This window comes from Prionailurus bengalensis, chromosome D4, assembly GCF_016509475.1.
Source record: "Prionailurus bengalensis isolate Pbe53 chromosome D4, Fcat_Pben_1.1_paternal_pri, whole genome shotgun sequence".
Lineage (NCBI taxonomy): Eukaryota > Metazoa > Chordata > Mammalia > Carnivora > Felidae > Prionailurus > Prionailurus bengalensis.
In genome coordinates, this window is record NC_057359.1 from 9,053,455 (window position 1) to 9,072,006 (window position 18,552).

Below are 18,552 nucleotides of genomic sequence, written 5' to 3' on the forward strand. Positions count from 1 at the left end.
TGTATTACACTAATTTTCCAAGACAACATTCAGCGAGTGTTTGCTACGAGCCTGGCTATATGCTAGGCTCTCTGCATGCATTGGGGATGTTTCTCATACCTCGGTTTTGTAGGGAAGAACACTGACCTTGATCAGGGTTAAGTACACTGCCTGAGGTTGCCCAGCAAGGACACAAGAGACCACAGAATGGCGGACTCGAACATCTGTTTTGTTAGCATCTGTGGAAATGTCTCTGCAGGTGGCAAGAGGCACAAAAATGGAAGAAACACATGCCTGGGCTTACCCTCTGACTCGGACTCCTCTTCATCTTCCTCCTCCTCCTCCTCGTTGCTGTCGTCCTCACTCTCTTCCTCTTTGGCAATTTTCTGCCGAGCGCTCTTAAACACAGACTGTAAGACGATCGAGTCTTCATAGATCTAAAGGGTCACAGGGGCACCGGTTACAAACACAAGCTGAGGACTCAGTATCACAGCCACAGTCTCTTCGTCAAGGCACACACCTGCTTCGCTGTACGTGAATCCTATCAGAAACATCAGTGTTAGCTTTTATGCCTGCGGGAAACCCAACAGGAAAACGCTGAACTCTACTATAGACACACATATTCTTACGGAAAAAGAGTCCACTTGTGGTGGAAATTGTGTGCGTACGTGTGCATACATACTTAGGGAAGGGTAGACTTGCGTAAGATATCCTCACAACTGTGGCAACACGGAACACTTACAAAACTTCCATCTGTTCCTTGAAGTGTTTTGTCGAATGCTGTGGTAACACAACCTTGTCTAGAATGCAGATCCCCTAACAAAATGGGGGAAGTTGTTCTTTATTATTGGCTTATCAGTACTGGCCATGACTATTCCAATCAATACCTCACTTTCAGTGTATGCACAGACCTGAGCACAGCCCTGTGCGGTAGTTGCTGAGATCTGAAGCTCAAACATGGTCCTTTTACTCCAAAAATGAAAAATTCAAGTACCATACGACCCAGCAATCCTACCTCTGGGTATATGTCCAAAAGAACTGAGAGCAAAGTCTTAAAGAGAGATTTGTACTCACATGTTTACAGCACCTTTATTCGTAACAGCCAGGAGGTGGAAACGAGTCAGGTGTCCATCAGTGGATTGACGGACAAATAAAATGCAGTACAGAAGGAAAATGGGGTATTATTCAGCATTAAGACGGAAGGAAATCCTTTCATATGCTAAAACCTGGATGAGCCTTGAGAACATAGCCCTGAGTGAAATAAGCCAGTCTGAAAAGGACAAATACCGTCTGATTCACTTATATGACACATCTAAAGTAGTCAAATTTGTAGCAACACAAAGTGGAACAGTGGTTCCCAGGGACAGGGGAGCGGTCAATGGGGTGGTGTTTCACGGGTAGGGGGTTTCGGCTTCACCAAAGAGTTCTGGAAATCTGTTTCACAACAATGAAAACATCCTTAACACTACTGAACTGCACACTTAGAAACGGTGAAAACGATACATTTTAGGTGTTTTGCCAAATTAAAAAAAAAATACGGAAGCCAACGGCCTTGGACTCTAGATCTAGAACATAATCCTTTTTGTGAGAAGCCAAACACTCATTAAGGTGACTGGGAGAGCCACAGTGAGCCCCAGAGGTAGTACAAGGGAAGAAATGATGGGGAGAGGCTCTGAGGTGGGGCCACTGGGGGTAGAATTTGCCAGAAATCAGAATGCAGCTAGATATGCACAGGTGAGGAGGATTCCATCAGGGCTGAGAAGGGAGGGGGCTATTTAGGGAAAGACAGCAAGTGAGAAAGGTGGGGAGGCAAGAATATGATACACGTGGGATTGCACCAAGCAAGGTCAATTTCCTAGTGGTGACGGTGGACTGCGTTATGCAAGATGTTGCGGTCCTGTGACCACATAAGGGCACATGGGCTCTCTCTCCCTGTCCTATTTCTTACGGCAGCACGTGCATCCGGGTGTGTGTTCATGGGGCAGGTGTGACTGGACCACGAACTAACTGCTTAGCCTGAAAAGCAGCAGAGACACAGGCTATAGTGTGAGGGTAGGGTACGACTTTGGAAAGCAGCCTATGGAGATTCAATTCCTTCTAGAATCTAATAGCACATGGTGGGAAGTAGATGCGCAGGAAAAGGAGCTGGTGAGAGAGTGAGCCACATGTTTCCAGGATGGACGGAGAAGGAAGCCGGCCAAGAGACCATTTAGGACTTTAGTTCACGTGTGAGACAGGGCGGCTGTGGCACCAGAGGGGGACCGGAGGACCCGGAGGCACAGCACCACGCTGCCCAAGTCCAGTATGATGAACCCAAAAGTCCATCCAGCGACTGCAAGGGGTCATTCACAGGAAGACATCCTTGTCGACTCCTGCTTATTACCCTCTCTGCCCTGGTTTCCATGTGAGCCTTCTTTCAAGAGGGTCTGGATTGCAGAAGGCCTGCTTTCAAGAACTACTGCTGAGGTCGGCCATGACTTACCGCCGTTAACCTGGAAACGCACAGTCTTTTCCTAAAAGGCATAAAAGGCCCATGTGAGGGTCCTCTTGTTCCCCAGTTTCATGATTGGAATGGACATAAAAGATTTTAAAAACAAGATCAGGAGAGAAGCTCAAGGAACTGAATGGTGGCTTAACACTGTACCAGTTGGCAGGCACACTGACCTCTCCTCTCTTCATCATGATACAAGAGCATTAGCAGAAATACAGACGGGGGAAAAGGGGGTGCTTACAAAAGGGGAGCGGAATTGAGGTATAATTCCCGTGGGAGGATCCTCTCGCCAGTTATTTTCATCAGCTGAGTATCACTGACTCGTATACTTTAAGACTTGCTAACAGTAAGAAAGGGGACTTCTTCACTGCGGTTGGTTTGATAAGCATGTTCTGTAAGCAATTAAAGGCAATGGTTCTTTTTTCTACGTGTACCCTTTTTTGTCCGTTTGCTTTAAATCAAAGTATTTTCATTTCCTGACGTACGGTTACGGTCAGAAAAATGAAGGTGAAGTATAATCAAGTGAACAGTCTCTACAAAAGCAGAAAACCATACCTCTAGCCTTGAAGCATTATGCTAAGTGATTTCCTTGAATTCCAACCCCAATTAGAAGCCAAGCCTTGAAGGGAAAGCATAAATAGGAGCTATAGCACAGCTATGATACAGAGGCTGGCCTTAATTTGAAAGAGCCAAAGCCTCAATTTATTTACATACTCGCGTACGATAAAGGCTTTTATTTCTCATTTTTGATTCTGCACCCCCTGGCGGGGGGGAGTAGCAGTGGTTCAAATAGTAGAAAATGAAATAGATCACTTAAAAGCACATAAGCACATCGAAGGTGAAAAGTTTTTCAGGCAACCAAAGACACATACCTGAGATCCCTCCAAGTTGAACGTCTGAGCGTTGTGACAGAGAAGCATGACATCTTTCTCCAGGTCACCCAGGCTCCGGTATTTGTGATTACGAATCCTCTCCTAATGCAGGTTTTGGATAAAATTGAGGTTAATGACGAGGAAGGGGAAAAAAATGCAAAGATCATTACTTGGTCCAAAAAAGCCTGATTTGCCTCCCTTGTCTTCATAACCGCCCTGCCAGGGATGTGGGGCTACACAACTCCAGGGGGCGCTGTTCACAGAGGCCACCCTCCCACGGGGATTCCTTCTTGCAAGGGGGAAGGAGCCGCCCAGATTGGGGGGAGGAGTCTGAAACTTCTGAAGTAAAATGCAACCGAATACACTATGGGCTCGTGACATGATGAAGTCATATACATGTCAAGGCCCAAGGATATATCCCAACTGTTCTAGGGACAAGCCCTAGATGGAGGAGTTGGGGCCGGGGGTGGAGGCCCACGGTGGTCAGACAGGATGCCACTGCCAACCCCTGACTGTAATCATTTCAATGAATTTACCTTTTTCTTTTTTTATAAAGTTTGTAAACAAAATATCTACCTTTATTTTTTTGAAATCCACCGGCTTCCTAATTAATTCATAGTATTCTGGTAACTCTTTCCTTGAAGGTAACTGAATGAAGACTTCACTGAGCTGCCGCCCTGAACTGTAAGGTTGGGGGGAAACAAACAAAACCATATCCGGTCACGTACTACCAAGGAAAGCTTTTATTTCAGAAAATGTCAAAAAAAACATAAAACACACCAAAAAACAAAAACAAAAAAAACCTGCATCCCACGTATTATAGACAAGGGGCCCCTTAAATCCAGGAAAAATCCCACAACTAGAGATTAATGCTCCTTGTGCTAACTCCGAAATCACATTAAAATGCCATTAGATCCCCACTTCGGTCACACATGATATGCGAGGTCCACTGTGAGTTCCTCTTTCAGAGTGAACAGATCTCTGTTTTGATAGAAACATTTAAAAGTGTCTTATTCAACCAACCACTCCATTTTTTAATGAATAATAATTGAGTTGGCAAGAAAAAAAATTACAATGGCTTTATTTCCACACTCCTTTGTCTTCAAACTCCCTGTATATTCAGAAAATAGTATGTTAGAATATGACTCTGGAAACTCAAATGAAAAGCTTTTGTGTCGCTTTCTTTTCTGTGTTATTCCTTTTACAGTGTTTTACATACTGTGAACCACGCATACCTTTATTATTATTTGCCAGAGGAACCCCTTCATCCTGCCAAACTGCACTTCTGTGCATATGGCCATTTGGTCAGAAAAGAACAAACATATTTAGCAAGCGCGGATAACCTCGTGTTTCTGGGATTAGTGCAGGACCCTCCCTCAAATTCATGGTAGCTTTATTTGAAAGCAAATTTAATAGCAACAAATGCTTAGTAATTTACAACTTTGAAAACCAGTTTATAAGGCACTATAAGCTTCAACATCACTTAATACTGGAAGCAGACATGAGTGAAGGAACAAAGATATTCATAATTTAGGTTTGAGATTCTAATATCTGGCTTGGCCTATCCAGATCATTGGTAGCTTGTGAGGTATGGTATGGTCATTTTTCAACAAAATCTTGCCTCCCTTATGATGCAGTCTCTACTTCCTTTGTGAAGGCAGAAATACAAAAATAAATAAATAACTAAATAGACAGAAATCACTACCATGTAAATTTCGGAAGGGGATTCCAGGAGTGTGGGAGAATGCTGTGGCTAAGAATGAGTGACAGTATGCTGTTTTAATCCATACTCCCAGTTGTATAATTAAAAAATATTCATAATGACAGTTATCATAAAAAAGGCATGCGCAGTAACTCAAAGGGTTGCTTAGCAACCAGTGGGGAAAATGCTGAAGTGCAAAGGGGCCTGCATAAATTAACCGAAAATCCGCTGTCAAAGGAATGGGCGAGTTTTTCTATCATACGGGGGAGGGGGGGGGCCTCTGTTTTATTTTTTAAAATATATACATGGGCCTCATGAATATGGAAATCAGGGGGCACACACCAGAGGTTGAAGAAGCCTGCAGTTTAACAGGGAATTAGATTTTTAGGTTATCGTGGGAAGAGCCAAGGAGTTTCTCCCACCCCACAGCCGCCCTGACCCCCCTTTCCCCAGGCTGATAAATCTATTTGTACCTCCATAAATTATACCAGCAAAGTATGACAAAAAGTAGTTTATTTATGGTCACCTTCAACATAGGGCCACAATTCCTGGTTTGTTCTTTTCCTCCCATTCTGAGATTTATACACACAAACGTTTTACCTGTTTGAAAAGAAGTATCTGAAAGGCAATTTATTAGCTATCAGTTTTTCTATTTCTATCCGTGTCTTCTCAACAAAGAGTCAGACCTCCTTGTAATCTCAGATTTAACACCTGACCCTCAATGACATCTTCACGATGTCATTTTCGACATTGCCAACAGATGGTGTCATTTTTCTATTGATGGATTACAAGGACATCTTTGCTTTGTACACCTGTGATGCACAGACCCTTGATTTCAGCAGGGCTCTTGGTGAAATAAGAAATAAGCTGTTTGCACCAAGAACGTGATAAAGGGCTTTCCAGCAGGGGCAAAATGGCCAAAACAATCTTGGTCTGATGTCTCTGTCTTTAGTCGGGTTGTGGGAATTCTAGACCCTGTCACGAGACAAGTCCAGAATTATCTGTGCTCCTAAAGGAGAGAGCTGAAAATTCTGAGACTCTGAAAAATCAGACAAATTTCTTCTGTTGATATGGTTTCAAAAGTTAACGCTCACTCAATATTCTGGTCCTATTTCCTTTTTTCCCCTCTGCCTAAGAACAAGGGAGCAATGGGGCAAATGGAAGATCTGGAAGCTACTGAAAAAGACCTCTAATGGTATGTTGGTTGGATCATCATACAAACAGGTCAGTCCTCCTCAGCTCTGTATTGATGACCTGACTCTTCTATTCAGGACAGTATCTTTCCTGTGTGCCCATAAAGACCATGGTCAACGCCCCCACGTGATTACTAATTCCCAGGCTCCATGCCTCCAATTGTACTTCAAGATCAAGAACCCATTTTCCATAAAAACTGAAGATACTCGCACTGCCAAGCTAACCCTTGGTGCCTCACTGCCCAGAACTTAATTCCCCTATGTATTTTTTTTTTCTTTTTTCCAAAGAGGGTGGGAACATCGTACATGCAGTTAAAAGCCTTTCCCATTCCTGTTGGTACCAGGGGTTCTGATGGCCAGCTTGGGCGGGAATGTCAGGAAGACATCTGGCTTTGTGTGACCTACAGAATGCACGGACGTAGAACCACATGTTGACGGATCACTACAGTAACTTATTTTTTCCTAAATTAAAGGTTAAAAAAAAAAGTAAATGAAAAAGGAACTGAGACAGCCTGACAAGAGTTTTGAATTCTTGGCATTTCTTTCTCAAACTTAAGCTGAGCAAAGGCTTTTTCAATATACCTTTTCAAATGCCTTTTTTTTTTTTTTTCCAGTGCTGGAAAATTTTGTGTGTGTGTGTTTTTAAAGTACAGAACAATGGACTAATTGTACAATGGCTTGCAGAAGGTGTTCTGTTTCTGTTGAAATGCTTAACCTATCCCCCAAGGTATTTTCCATGATGTCATTTTATATAGTTTAAGGCCTAAGTATGAATCGTCAGCTGGAAGTGTGCAGCTTCCCCAAGACAAAAGGGATATAGCCGCTGCCCTCCCCCAAAAGAGGGATCCACTGAGGGTCCGCGATTTCAGATCTATTTCATACACTGATCCGTCAAGGAACAAGAAACGTGAGAAGGCAGAGCGTGGGTGGCGGAGGGATAGGGCTACAAGGGGACGCTGGGCAAGCACAGCTCTCTCCAGAGGTGACCGGGCAGGGGGCCACGTGAGAGTGATGTGTGACACAGAAAGGCCCTGTGTGCTGCCATGTAAATGCTGCTGCGCAAACCCTGCATGTACTGCTGATAGGTGTGCGCATTACACGTGGATACACAAGCATACGATGGGGGCTCCTGTGGCCGTGGGGCTTCACGTGGGAACCAGTTTCTGTCCCATCACGTCCGCAAACCAGAGGGCACTGCTTTCCCGTCTGTACTACCAGGACCCTAAAATGGTGACTACAAACATTAGGAAACTCTGGTTACATTTTAGGCGTAGCCTCCCTGGAAGAGTACAGAAGACTAACACTGCTAAGAAGGCTACTGCTTTAAAACGCCGGCTGTTCTGGTTCCCCACAAACCCAAACTAGGAAGATCAGGTATTGGGCAGGAGGTTTTTTGGTTTTGGTTTGTTTGTTTTTTGTTTTTGTTTTTGTTTTTTGCTGTTTTATGATTTCCTTTTCTTGTGCCCAGGTTGATGTGTTGACAAGCATGGATTAATGGACACTTGTGAAAAAAAAAAAAAAAAGAATTTAGCTCATGTCGAAACGGCCACATTTTTGCATTTGTTAACTAAATAAAACCTATCTTGCCCCCATTAAAGAAGTGATGTCATGATTTAAAATACCCACTTGGAAGGATTTTACAAAAAAAAAAAAAAAAGTTACTATAGTCCTCAAGGATTCAAACACAGGAAATCTTTTGGGAAGAGAACTTTAAAACTGGGTCAACATTGGAGGGTAGTAGGTGAAAGCATGCTGTTGCTTTTCAGGGTCAGATTCCTGGGAGGTTTAAAACAAACCACTTAAAAATGCACCTGAAGGGGACAGCACCCTACTTTCCCAGGGAGCCCTTGGACACCTGGGCCAGGCACAAAACAGGTATGACAATTACTTGTGCTCCGTGTTCACTACTGAGGTCTCTCACCTGAGTCTTACTAGAGTACTGACTGAGAATTCCCAACAAGCTTGGAAATCTGAAGAATACAGGAGGTTATGGCAACACAGAATGGGATGACGATAGACTTGCTTTTGGTAATGGCGGTGGTAGCCGTTAAAAATCACCCCAAAGGGTAGCGTTAGGACCGTAGATATAGGATGTACCTGAGTTACCAACAAAAATAAGGTTACATCAGCTTAATGCAAGGTAAATGACCGGATGTTAGCAGCAGTCTATAAATGGCTCATGCAGCTCAGTAAAAACAGCAAGGCTTTATCAAGAAGCTTAAATGCTCGGGTGCTTGAGAGGCTCAGTCTTGATTTTGGCTCAGGTCCTGATCCTCAGGCTGTGGGATCAAGCCCCCCATCAGGCTCCAAGCTGAGTGTGGAGCCTGCTTAATATTCTCTCTCTCCCTCTGCCCTTTTCCCTGGCTCACACGTGTATGCACTCTCTTAAAAAAATAAAAATAAAAGAGTCTTAAATACAGTTACACCATGGTACATGGTTCTACTTTTGGTAACCTATCCTAGGTGAATAAAATAATATATATGTAATACATAAATATGTACATGTAATAGTTGCATAAATGATGTTCATCACGGCATTATTTAAAGCGACTAATGTAACGCATCCAAAATGTTTACTGGGGAAAGGACAACAGAATGTTAGGGAGTCTAAAATTACGAATTTTAAGATTATGCCTTAAAGAAGGGAAAAATCCTTGTTGTGACCTTCAATAAAAAATAAATAAAAGAACACAGGATATCAGACTGTAAATGCAGTACAACTGCAACTACATTTTTAAAAAGTCATAAACTTAAGGACCAGAAGGAGATATGCCAGAGCATAAATAAATATTAACAACAGTGTCCTCTGATTCAACAAAATGAGGATTTACACGCTAATGTATTTTGGAACCATATCATCATCCATAAATAAAGTAGGTTTCACACACTTTTACTGGGTTACCTTCTTTGAAAACATGCTGTAAGTCAAAAATCTAATCTAATTTTCCCCAGAGAAATGGTATCTAAGAGGTATATGATCAGCTTTTATTTATAACACCATAAATAGCGCATTTCACCAACTGGCACCATTTAATTCTACCTTATAAAGCCAAATAAAGAGAAAAGTAGAACAGAATAACTCCATAAAAATTTTAATATATCACAACCATCAGAATCTACTACCTTATTAAGGTCCAATTTATTTCTTCAGGTTTCTCTCCCTGAACTTATCACTAACAAATCAAAGGTGCTCATCAGGACGTGGGATTCTGAGATTATTACTTGTCTGCATAGACAAGCATTTTGAGGAAACTTTGGGAGAATCTACCATCTATCACTGGACTCTTCTAGAAAGTGACCCAGGATGTCCAGTTGCTTTTCCCCTTGTACTCGCCTGACATTTCCTAAGAGCAGGTAGAAATATACAATTGTAACTGCCCACCTGTCCACCTGAGGCCTTGGTCGCTGATTACACCATCTCATCTTGTAGACCTGGACGTGACTCAAAGAATGCGTTCCTTTCCAAAGACAGGGACCTACCTGCCCTTCCAATGAGTATTTTGTCCTCTGCTCCGTCCCTTTGTCTCTACTTGGTAATAGTGAAAACACTTCAAAGCTTTAGGCTGAAATGGGACCAAACTCAAAAGCACACAGCTTGGCAAGCAAACAAAATCAAATGCCTCCCACCTGAGCCTCCAGTCCCAAGTGTCATTGTGTTAAAGGGACAGGTTCAAGGGGACACCAGAGTGCTGCTTTGTCCTAAATGGCTGTTTTAGCAAATTCTTAAGAAAGACACGAATGAGGCAGACCTTGCCCCATGAATATGCAAGAACATCTATGCCTGATAGCTGCCATGTCTCAGAGCAATCTGTTTTATTAAAATGCCTGTAGAGTGGTTTTAAAGACAGTTTTATCAGACCATAAGAAAATCTATTTTGTTATTCCAGCTGGGACTCTTCCTCCTCCCTCAGAAAGAGGTCATTTATGCTGGTGCTGGAGTACAGCTCTGCGAGGCAGAGGCCCTGTGCTTCCCCGGTCAGACTGACCCTGGAGGCCTCAGGGAGGCCCTGTGTGCCTTGGAAAGCAGACAGGCTAAGTTTATTTGTGGGCTGCCCACTTGCTTTATGTGGGTATAAGTGGCTGAGAGAATCATGAAGTAAGTGTTGAGTTGCCAGGAGTGAAAGTATAAACATATAAAAGTATCAATATTTGTCATGAGGAAAAAATAAAGTACTGAAATCCATATTTCCCTGAGCAAACCCTCTCTGGACTAAATGCAACTTCTAAGCTCCAGTTCAGCACTTCCCAAGGTGTGCTTCAGGGAATACAAGCTTAATGAGTTTTTAACGGTTCTCCCTGGAAAGGGGGTTTTTGTTGGTCAAAGGAGTTAGGGATACACTGGGATGAACGAAGTTCAACAGGTTACTTGACAAAAGACCTCTCAGAGCCTCTAAGCGCACTGAGGGTTCTCCAAGAGGCTATGGTACCGGAATTTGAGGACCCCAGTCTGGGGAGCATCATCCCAAACGATGCGCAAGGTTATGTACGACCTCACCAGGCTGCAACTGCATAGAATAAACTGTCGGCTCTGATGCTGAGCCCGAAGCGTCCGATACGGGGAATGCACGAGGAAAGGCTCTTCACCTCCAACGAATTTTTCTACAAATGTGTCCACTTGGTCACACTACCATTTTATGGCAATTTCGCCATCATCTAATTAGAGCTACTATAGGCAAAGGTGCTTCGGCCCGAGATCCACAGTCATAGCCTTCCTCCCCTATTCAAAGAAATGCAGCATGTCGGGTGCTGACGTTGCTAAAAATAAATTTCCTCTAAAAGAGCTTCTTGGCTGGTCCTGGAAGGATGGTCAATACTAGCAACATAATCACAACATCAAGGGCTGCGAAGAGCCACAGAGTGGGATCGGATTTCCTGGGATGGAGTACGTGGGCTGGGTAGTCGCATGTGCACGCACACACACACGCACGTATGCATGCACGCACACGGTAGGTAGGTATGCACGCGGCACCCACGCACGTGCGTCCTTTCCTCCTACCCACATTCCTGAGTGGCACCACGCGGACTCACCACCACGGACAGAGATCCAAGGGCTGTCCGTGGGTTCTCCTCGCTCACACCTGCTCTGGAATCTTGTCAGTCACGTTCCCACCGCCCCCACGCGAGACCCCCATCCCCCGCATGGCGTGGTCCAGGCCTACTGGGATCACGTGGTCTCTAGGGGGGGCCTGCGTTTCCATATGGCCAGGGCTGCCCCCGCACGTGGGCCTGGGTGCCTCTGCCTCGCCCACCACCCCCACACTCTCCTCGGGGTTCCCACTAGGCCCACACAGAGACCTGACGCGTCCACCGCCCCCGCCCCATCCGTCCCCTCCCACCGTGTATACACACGCTGTATACTCCCACTGTGTCCATGTTCTTCCTTGATCGCTTTTTCCAACTAGGCTTTAAGGCTTTGCGTCTTAGTCATTTCTCCCCCACCTGCGACACTCGCACAGAGACAGACATGGAAAATGCTCAGCACTTCTTCTGAACGCACAAACACCACTTTCACCCTAACACAGCCTCTGAACAACACACATCATAAACTCGGGGGCTTATGGGAAAGCACAGCATACGGGGCAGTAAGGGACGAGAAAGATGCCAGAGCCTGGAGGGAGGCAAGTGTCGAGCCCCTCCCTGTGGCTCTGGAAATTAGTTTAAATGTGTCTTCGGTGGAAACGTATTTATCTAGGTCCCAACTACATGCAGCCATATCCTCTCTGCAAAAAGGCCAGGCGTGACACTGGAGGCTTGCAATACCCTTTAAAGTTGTGATTAATCCACTTTTCACGGTCACATGACCATTTTGATGTTAGAGAGGGAAAAGGAGCTTATGTCTGTCCTTGTTTCCTGGGTTGGGCGTCTAGCCACATGGTGCCATTTAGACCTTAAGGCCACCTCTTCATGTTGGGGGACGGGGTGGTGAAGGTGGAAACGTTTACCCAAGACGTTCCCGAATTTAAACGGACCAAACTAACGAAGTCAAGTTATTGCAATCCCAAAATGCAAATCCGGACTGCGTTCTTTCTCATAATGGCCAAAATGTAACATAATTCTTAACATCCTGCAGTTAACACATGATGGTTGGAGTGTCTGTCTGGCTTCTGGGATTGAACACTGTTTACCGAACACCAATAGGAATGATCAAAAATCAACCGTCTGGGACAACAGTTCTATCCCCACACAGACGCGGGTAGGCACGAATCACTCCCACGTTTAATCTCCTTACACACACAACTGGGGATCGGCATCCATTCTGGAATGCCGGATGGAGGAGGCTTCAGTGCTTCCTCCTGGCCCTAGACTGGATCCTACACTAGTGGGGGAAAATGCCGTAAAGGACGTTGCAGGGTCAACTGACAAAAGGGCAATATGGCTGAGCAAGTGGCATACCCGTTTTTTTGTTTTTTTTTTTAAGTTCAAGCTGACAGAAAGACATCTTCAATGTAGGACTAATCGTTCCTAACCCCGAGAAATCACGTACATGCCCCCCTTCCCTTTCACGACCAACGTCACCTCATTCGCAGGAAATGCCTACGAGAAAGAGCAGTTCTGTTTTCCACCTGCAGCAGCAGAAGCACGCAAAAGTCTAACAGACTGGCTTGGGACACTTAGGACCATGGGGCAGGCACACCCAGATGGCACAGGCAGGGCGCAAACCCCGTGCACACTGAGGTTAACTCCAGAATGTCAGACACACTGTGTGCACGCACACATTTCTTCACACCCTGCAGGAGAGCCACGCAGCAGACGGGCTGTTCATGAAGCTTCTACAGCAAGGCAGCACGGAGTGAGGAGGCCCACGGATGTAAGACAGAAGCTGCCCGAGGGAGGGAGAAGCAAGAGAAACCCATCTGTGAGGGGAGGTGGGCAGGCAGGCCGGCAGGCGGCTCCCGACGGCCCTTCTAAGAAGGGCATTTACAGGACGGACACACCCCAACCTAAGCGCAGCACAAACAACTTCAAAAGCCATGGCTGGGGGGTTGGAATATCTGCCTCTCCGTCTCCCACCCCAAGTGGGTGTGGTCGGGAGGCTAGGGGAGCAATGGGCTGTTTGCTGTCCCGACGGATACCTGTATTCAGAGACAAGGGGATACAAGACAGATCCTGACCTGTTTCCTTCTATTTCCAACTGAGAATTACCGGGCACCTTCTCCACGTTACACCTGCGGTAGAGTAGAAAGAACACTGGAGTCAGAAGACCTGGGTTCGAGTCCCAGTCCGGCTCTTCCTCCTATGGTGGGTGACCTTGGGGGGATTCCTGTCACTTCTCCAAGCCTCAGACTGCTTACCTGCCCGCGTTGTTGACTCATAGGATTTGGGGGGGGGGGGGACTACACAATGTTATGTGTGGAACCGCATTCTGACACACACACACACACACACACACACACACACACACACACACACACAGTTTTCGAGGAATGGAGAGAAAAGAAAAAACCTTTTTCGTGACGTCTCTGAGACATTTCCTGCTTCTCTTAAACGCGAACATGCCTGTTACTCCGGTTTCTGCTCCCTCTGCTCATGTTTGATGTGAGCATTAGGGTGCAGCTTCCGTGCACTGCTCCAGAAGCAGCGGGGGGAAGTCAGGCAGCATTTGCAGGGGGTGGGGGAGCATGACCTTACCGGAGTGTTCTTACCATCCGAGGCGAGCTACCTCCTCACATGTAAATAAAACGGGCCTAGTACTTACCTCGGAAAGCTGGAGTGGAAACTGAATAGCACACTGCATGCTGCTGCAGCAGCCAGCCCTGATTTCTGCACACCACCCAGGTAGCTGGCTCCGCCTCCCAGACCTCCCTTCTCTTCAAGTCAGTCATTTGGACTGGAAAGGACCATAAATGGCCACCTGAGGTCTCCGGCCCTTCTATGGGCCTCTAGAGAAGCCTCTTCCATTGAGAACTCTGAAACTGCTACCCTGGTGTCCTTTATGTGGCGGGAACCAGAGCAGTGGCCGGGTGTGAGAAATCGCAGGAAAAAAAAAAAACTTCCATCCTGTCCAGACCTTACTCTAGCATCCGCAGGCTGCGTGTGGCCGCTCATAAAATCCCTTCTCAGAGCCACTCCCACTCTTCGGAGGGCATGAGGCACCGCACAAAGGGAACAGCATAAACCAAGAAGAAGTGGAAAAAAGGTGGGGGGGGGGGCATTAGCTGCAATGTCTAAAATAAAAGGGAGAACAGGAAGGGACATGTTGGCAAACGAAGCTGGGAGGTCACTAAGGCCAGACTACGGAAGACTAGCTTTCCCTGCACTAAGAAGTTTGATCGCACTTGGGGAGGCAATGGGAAGCCATGCAAAGTTACACGACAGTGTGACAGTGAGCTACAGGCCCCGGAAAGGCAGGATGAGGGACAGATTGGAGGCAGGGGACACAGGCAGCACACAGCTGCCCCAGGCCGGGACTCCCATGACACGGTAAGGGCCTAGTGAGGAAGCATGTGGGGCGATGGAAGATGGAGTACCCGGGAGAGGTGCTGGGGTGCGTGTCAAAGGAACTTTGTACCTGAGCGCGTATCAGAACGAAGGCACAGAATTGGGAACACTTTTCGTGCTGCTCATTTGGGACACTGGGTTGATGGTAATGTTAACCACGGGGATACAGAAGCCAAAACCAGACCACGTGGTCTCAGGACATGTCGTTAGGAAGGCAGAGAAACCTGGGAATGGTAAATACTCCCTCAGACATTTTACAGAACATGCTGTAAATAATTCAGAGGACGACGGGCAAGGTGCTGCGAGCTGAAACTAACGAAGATTACAGTTCACGGGAGATGCGAGGCTCTGAACAAGAGAGGTCCCTGTAGGATCATTTCGGATGATTCGGATAAGGAGGGCAGGGGGACAGATCTACACGGGTCAGCCATCTGATCACCTTGGGGGAAGGAAGAAAGGTACACGATACCCAAACAACCACAAAAAAAGAGTACAGGGACACGGATTTGGCTTTAAAAATACTGTTACTATAGGGGCGCCTGGGTGGCGCAGTCGGTTAAGCGTCCGACTTCAGCCAGGTCACGATCTCACGGTCCGTGAGTTCGAGCCCTGCGTCGGGCTCTGGGCTGATGGCTCAGAGCCTGGAGCCTGTTTCCGATTCTGTGTCTCCCTCTCTCTCTGCCCCTCCCCCGTTCATGCTCTGTCTCTCTCTGTCCCAAAAATAAATAAACGTTGAAAAAAAAAAATTAAAAAAAAAAATAAATAAATAAAATAAATAAATAAATAAAAAAGAATAAAAGATGGGGCGCCTGGGTGGCGCAGTCGGTTAATCATCCGACTTCAGCCAGGTCACGATCTCGCGGTCCGTGAGTTCGAGCCCTGCGTCGGGCTCTGGGCTGATGGCTCAGAGCCTGGAGCCTGTTTCCGATTCTGTGTCTCCCTCTCTCTCTGCCCCTCCCCCGTTCATGCTCTGTCTCTCTCTGTCCCAAAAATAAATAAACGTTGAAAAAAAAATATTTAAAAAAATAAATAAATAAATAATAAATAAATAAAAATACTGTTACTACAAATCTGTGTTGGTGAGACAATCCCAACAGTGGTGTGAACAGCCCGCCCTGGATCGAAGTCTCTGGAGGGTGATCAGTGTGGGAAGCACCTCCCCCCAGCCCCCCCCCGACACACACACAGTAAATGCACATCAGGTCAAGCACTTGAGAGAAAACCTCAAAACCAGGCAACTAACTTTCTTTCTTTCTTTCTTTCTTTCTTTCTTTCTTTCTTTCTTTCTTTCTCTCTCTCTCTCTCTCTCTTTCTTTCTTTCTTCTCTCTCTCTCTCTCTCTCTTCTTTTTTTTAACGAGAGCCCATCCCTTCTGGAGAATGGATTGATGAGATGGGGACCTTCAAAACCAGCAGCTCGGCCTTACTCAACTTGAGGGCTATGCCACACCCAACTTCAGCATGTAAAGGAATTAAACGGTACATTTAGTCCTAAGGCTTGCGGTCTACCCTGTCCTTGGAAAGGAGCTGAAATGTAAAGGAATGGCACACTGGCTCTCCTTTCCCAGGTTAAATGTCTTTATAATGATAGTTTTTTGTTCTTCTAAAAAGTGACCCTACACAAGAACTAATGTCATCGTGCCCTCGTGTAAGAGGCTCACATGACCCCCTGCTTCCCTGAATTCTCCTGGCTGGCCACCTCCTTCCTGGAAGGAAGGCTGTCTACCTCCTCCAATGCATGCACCGTGAGCAAGAGGGGGGGAGTACTATGAGTTTTTTTGTTTTTGTTTTGTTTTTTGGCTTTTTACCCTCTGGCCCTGTTCTGCAGTACAGGGCTGGAAATACAGGAGGGATGCCATAAATATTTCCGGGATGAATAAATGATTTTCTACAATGTGAGCTGAAATTCAGAACAAGCCAAGACCTTCCACCGCTCTCAGACCCATCAGGAAGGATTCTGCAAATTCAGGTCAAGAAGATGACAGTCCGTCTTTAGGGAGGACAGCGGAGCCTCAACAGGGCCAGGGAGGAAGCAGCCCAGCGGTCACCAGCCCTACCCCCATCACCTCACTGTGGGCCAGGGTTGTGTCCACCCATCAGACCAGCCAGGCAGGTTTCTTCCGCCTCGCCCACTTCTTCCCTGTGTCTGTCCGCAAAGCTGGACGTCAAGTCCCAACCCTCTGCAGACAGCGAGGCGGGTCATTGTAGAACGCTCCTGCCACAGTCTTCAGACAATTGTCAGGGAGGGAAGAGAGGACACAACCTCACCTTCCATTTCCAGATTCTTCGGGGATGAGGACAATGCTCAGATTTGAAAAGTCAGGCGCAATAAACGTTGAACAAAAGCCACCGACGGACAGGACTGTCGACCAGGCGTAAGAAGGCGCTTCACGTGAGTTCAAGTATCCAGTTGCAAACTAATTACATCCTGAAGCACTGTGCAGATTGCTTCTAGTAACGTTTAAGAAATCACAACGAACAGAAGTGGAGTCAGAAGATGAGAGATAAGAGCCAGCGTTCCCATGTCAAAATGAACAAGGAGACTTGAGATTGCTAAGCTTGATGAGGACCCTCCATAAAAAGTTAGAGGAAATTATTCAGATGCCACGGGGCTATTTAGAGAAGATAAATAATATCATTTAAGTACTAGTAGGGGGTCTCTTAGAAAAAGCCATGGCAAGCTAACCTCATTTTATTCTTTCGGCGGGGTTTCTAGGTGGATAGATTGGAGAGGCCACAAATGTGGTATCTCTTGGCTTCAACCTTTCTTGATAACCTTGAGAAAGGACAGAGTGGGGGACACGATGGCGCAGTCCTGTGACACTACAGACGGCTAATCAACTTTAAGGATTGCTGTTTAGGGGCTCCTGGGTGGCTCAGTCAGTTAAGTGTCCAACTTTGGCTCAGGTAATGATCTCGCAGTTCATGAGTTCAAGCCCCGCGTCAGGCTCTGTGCTGACAGCTCGGAGCCTGCTTCGGATTCTGTGTCTCCCTCTCTCTCTGCCCCTCCCCGCTTGTGCTTTGTTTCTCTCTCTCTCTCTCTCTCTCTCAAACATTAAAAAATATATTTTTTAAAAAAAAAAGGATTAATGGTTAATACATTTATGTCAACCTGAAGTGATTTTCAGGTGTACATGACAGAGATCTGTCCTTTGCCTTTTAGACAGCTTATAGCAAATCTGATGGAAAAAAAACAACAAAACAAAAATACAAAAAAAAAAAAAACCCACAAAACAAAAAACCCGAAATGATTTACACAAGGAAACATGATTTTTTAAAAAGGCATAAAAATGATGTTATAATAGTAGACTGGAAAAACGGGACAAGAATCTGTTAAATGGAGCTGCATAAGGGAAAGAATGAAGTCGGTAGATACAGGTTCAAAAAAATCAAGCGCTTAGTTGACGTCTAACCTTGGCAATATTCAAGGGAAGAAAGAGCTTTCTACACGTTTTGGGGCCGGGGAGCTTTCCCATGTTCATGTGTCAGAGCTGTTGGAAGAAGTTAAGACACTCTTGAGGCAGGGTAACAGAATTTTGGTATCCAGACCAGGGAAGCTCACTGCCCCGCAATTAGCCATCAGAATACCTTTGGAGGTATGGGTGCCCTATTCTAAATGGGACACTAAGAAAGTAAGATGTGCCTAAGGAAGGGGACCAGGATGGTGTAGGTCTAGACAGCACTCTGAGAGCAAAGGGAGGTGTGTCAGCCTCAAGGAGAATGGCCTGAGGTGGATAGCCGTGCCCAAAGGACACTGCTCGGAATGCGGACGGACATACTCTCTGAACGTCCAAGTAGAACACCCAGAAGTCAGAAGGGCTGAATCCTATAGGAAAGGATTGTTGTGCTTATAGCTGCACGTCAGTGTCGTTAACTGC

At 45.9% G+C, this 18,552-nt stretch overlaps 1 protein-coding gene across 8 annotated transcripts in view; it reads right to left on the minus strand.

Moving 5' to 3' along the window:
- SMARCA2 (SWI/SNF related, matrix associated, actin dependent regulator of chromatin, subfamily a, member 2) overlaps window positions 1–18,552 on the minus strand; it is a 181,530-nt gene that overhangs the window by 15,704 nt on the left and 147,274 nt on the right. For 5 of the 8 annotated variants that reach the window (XM_043565325.1, XM_043565329.1, XM_043565328.1 and 2 more), the window contains exons 29-32: window positions 13,350–13,403; window positions 3,919–4,024; window positions 3,343–3,444; window positions 284–416 (exon numbers count right to left, since the gene is read on the minus strand). In XM_043565325.1, the coding sequence (XP_043421260.1) occupies window positions 284–416; window positions 3,343–3,444; window positions 3,919–4,024; window positions 13,350–13,403 (395 nt within the window). The remainder of the gene's footprint in view (window positions 1–283; window positions 417–3,342; window positions 3,445–3,918; window positions 4,025–13,349; window positions 13,404–18,552) is intronic. The other 3 variants (XM_043565330.1, XM_043565331.1, XM_043565333.1) reach the window with 1 other exon arrangement.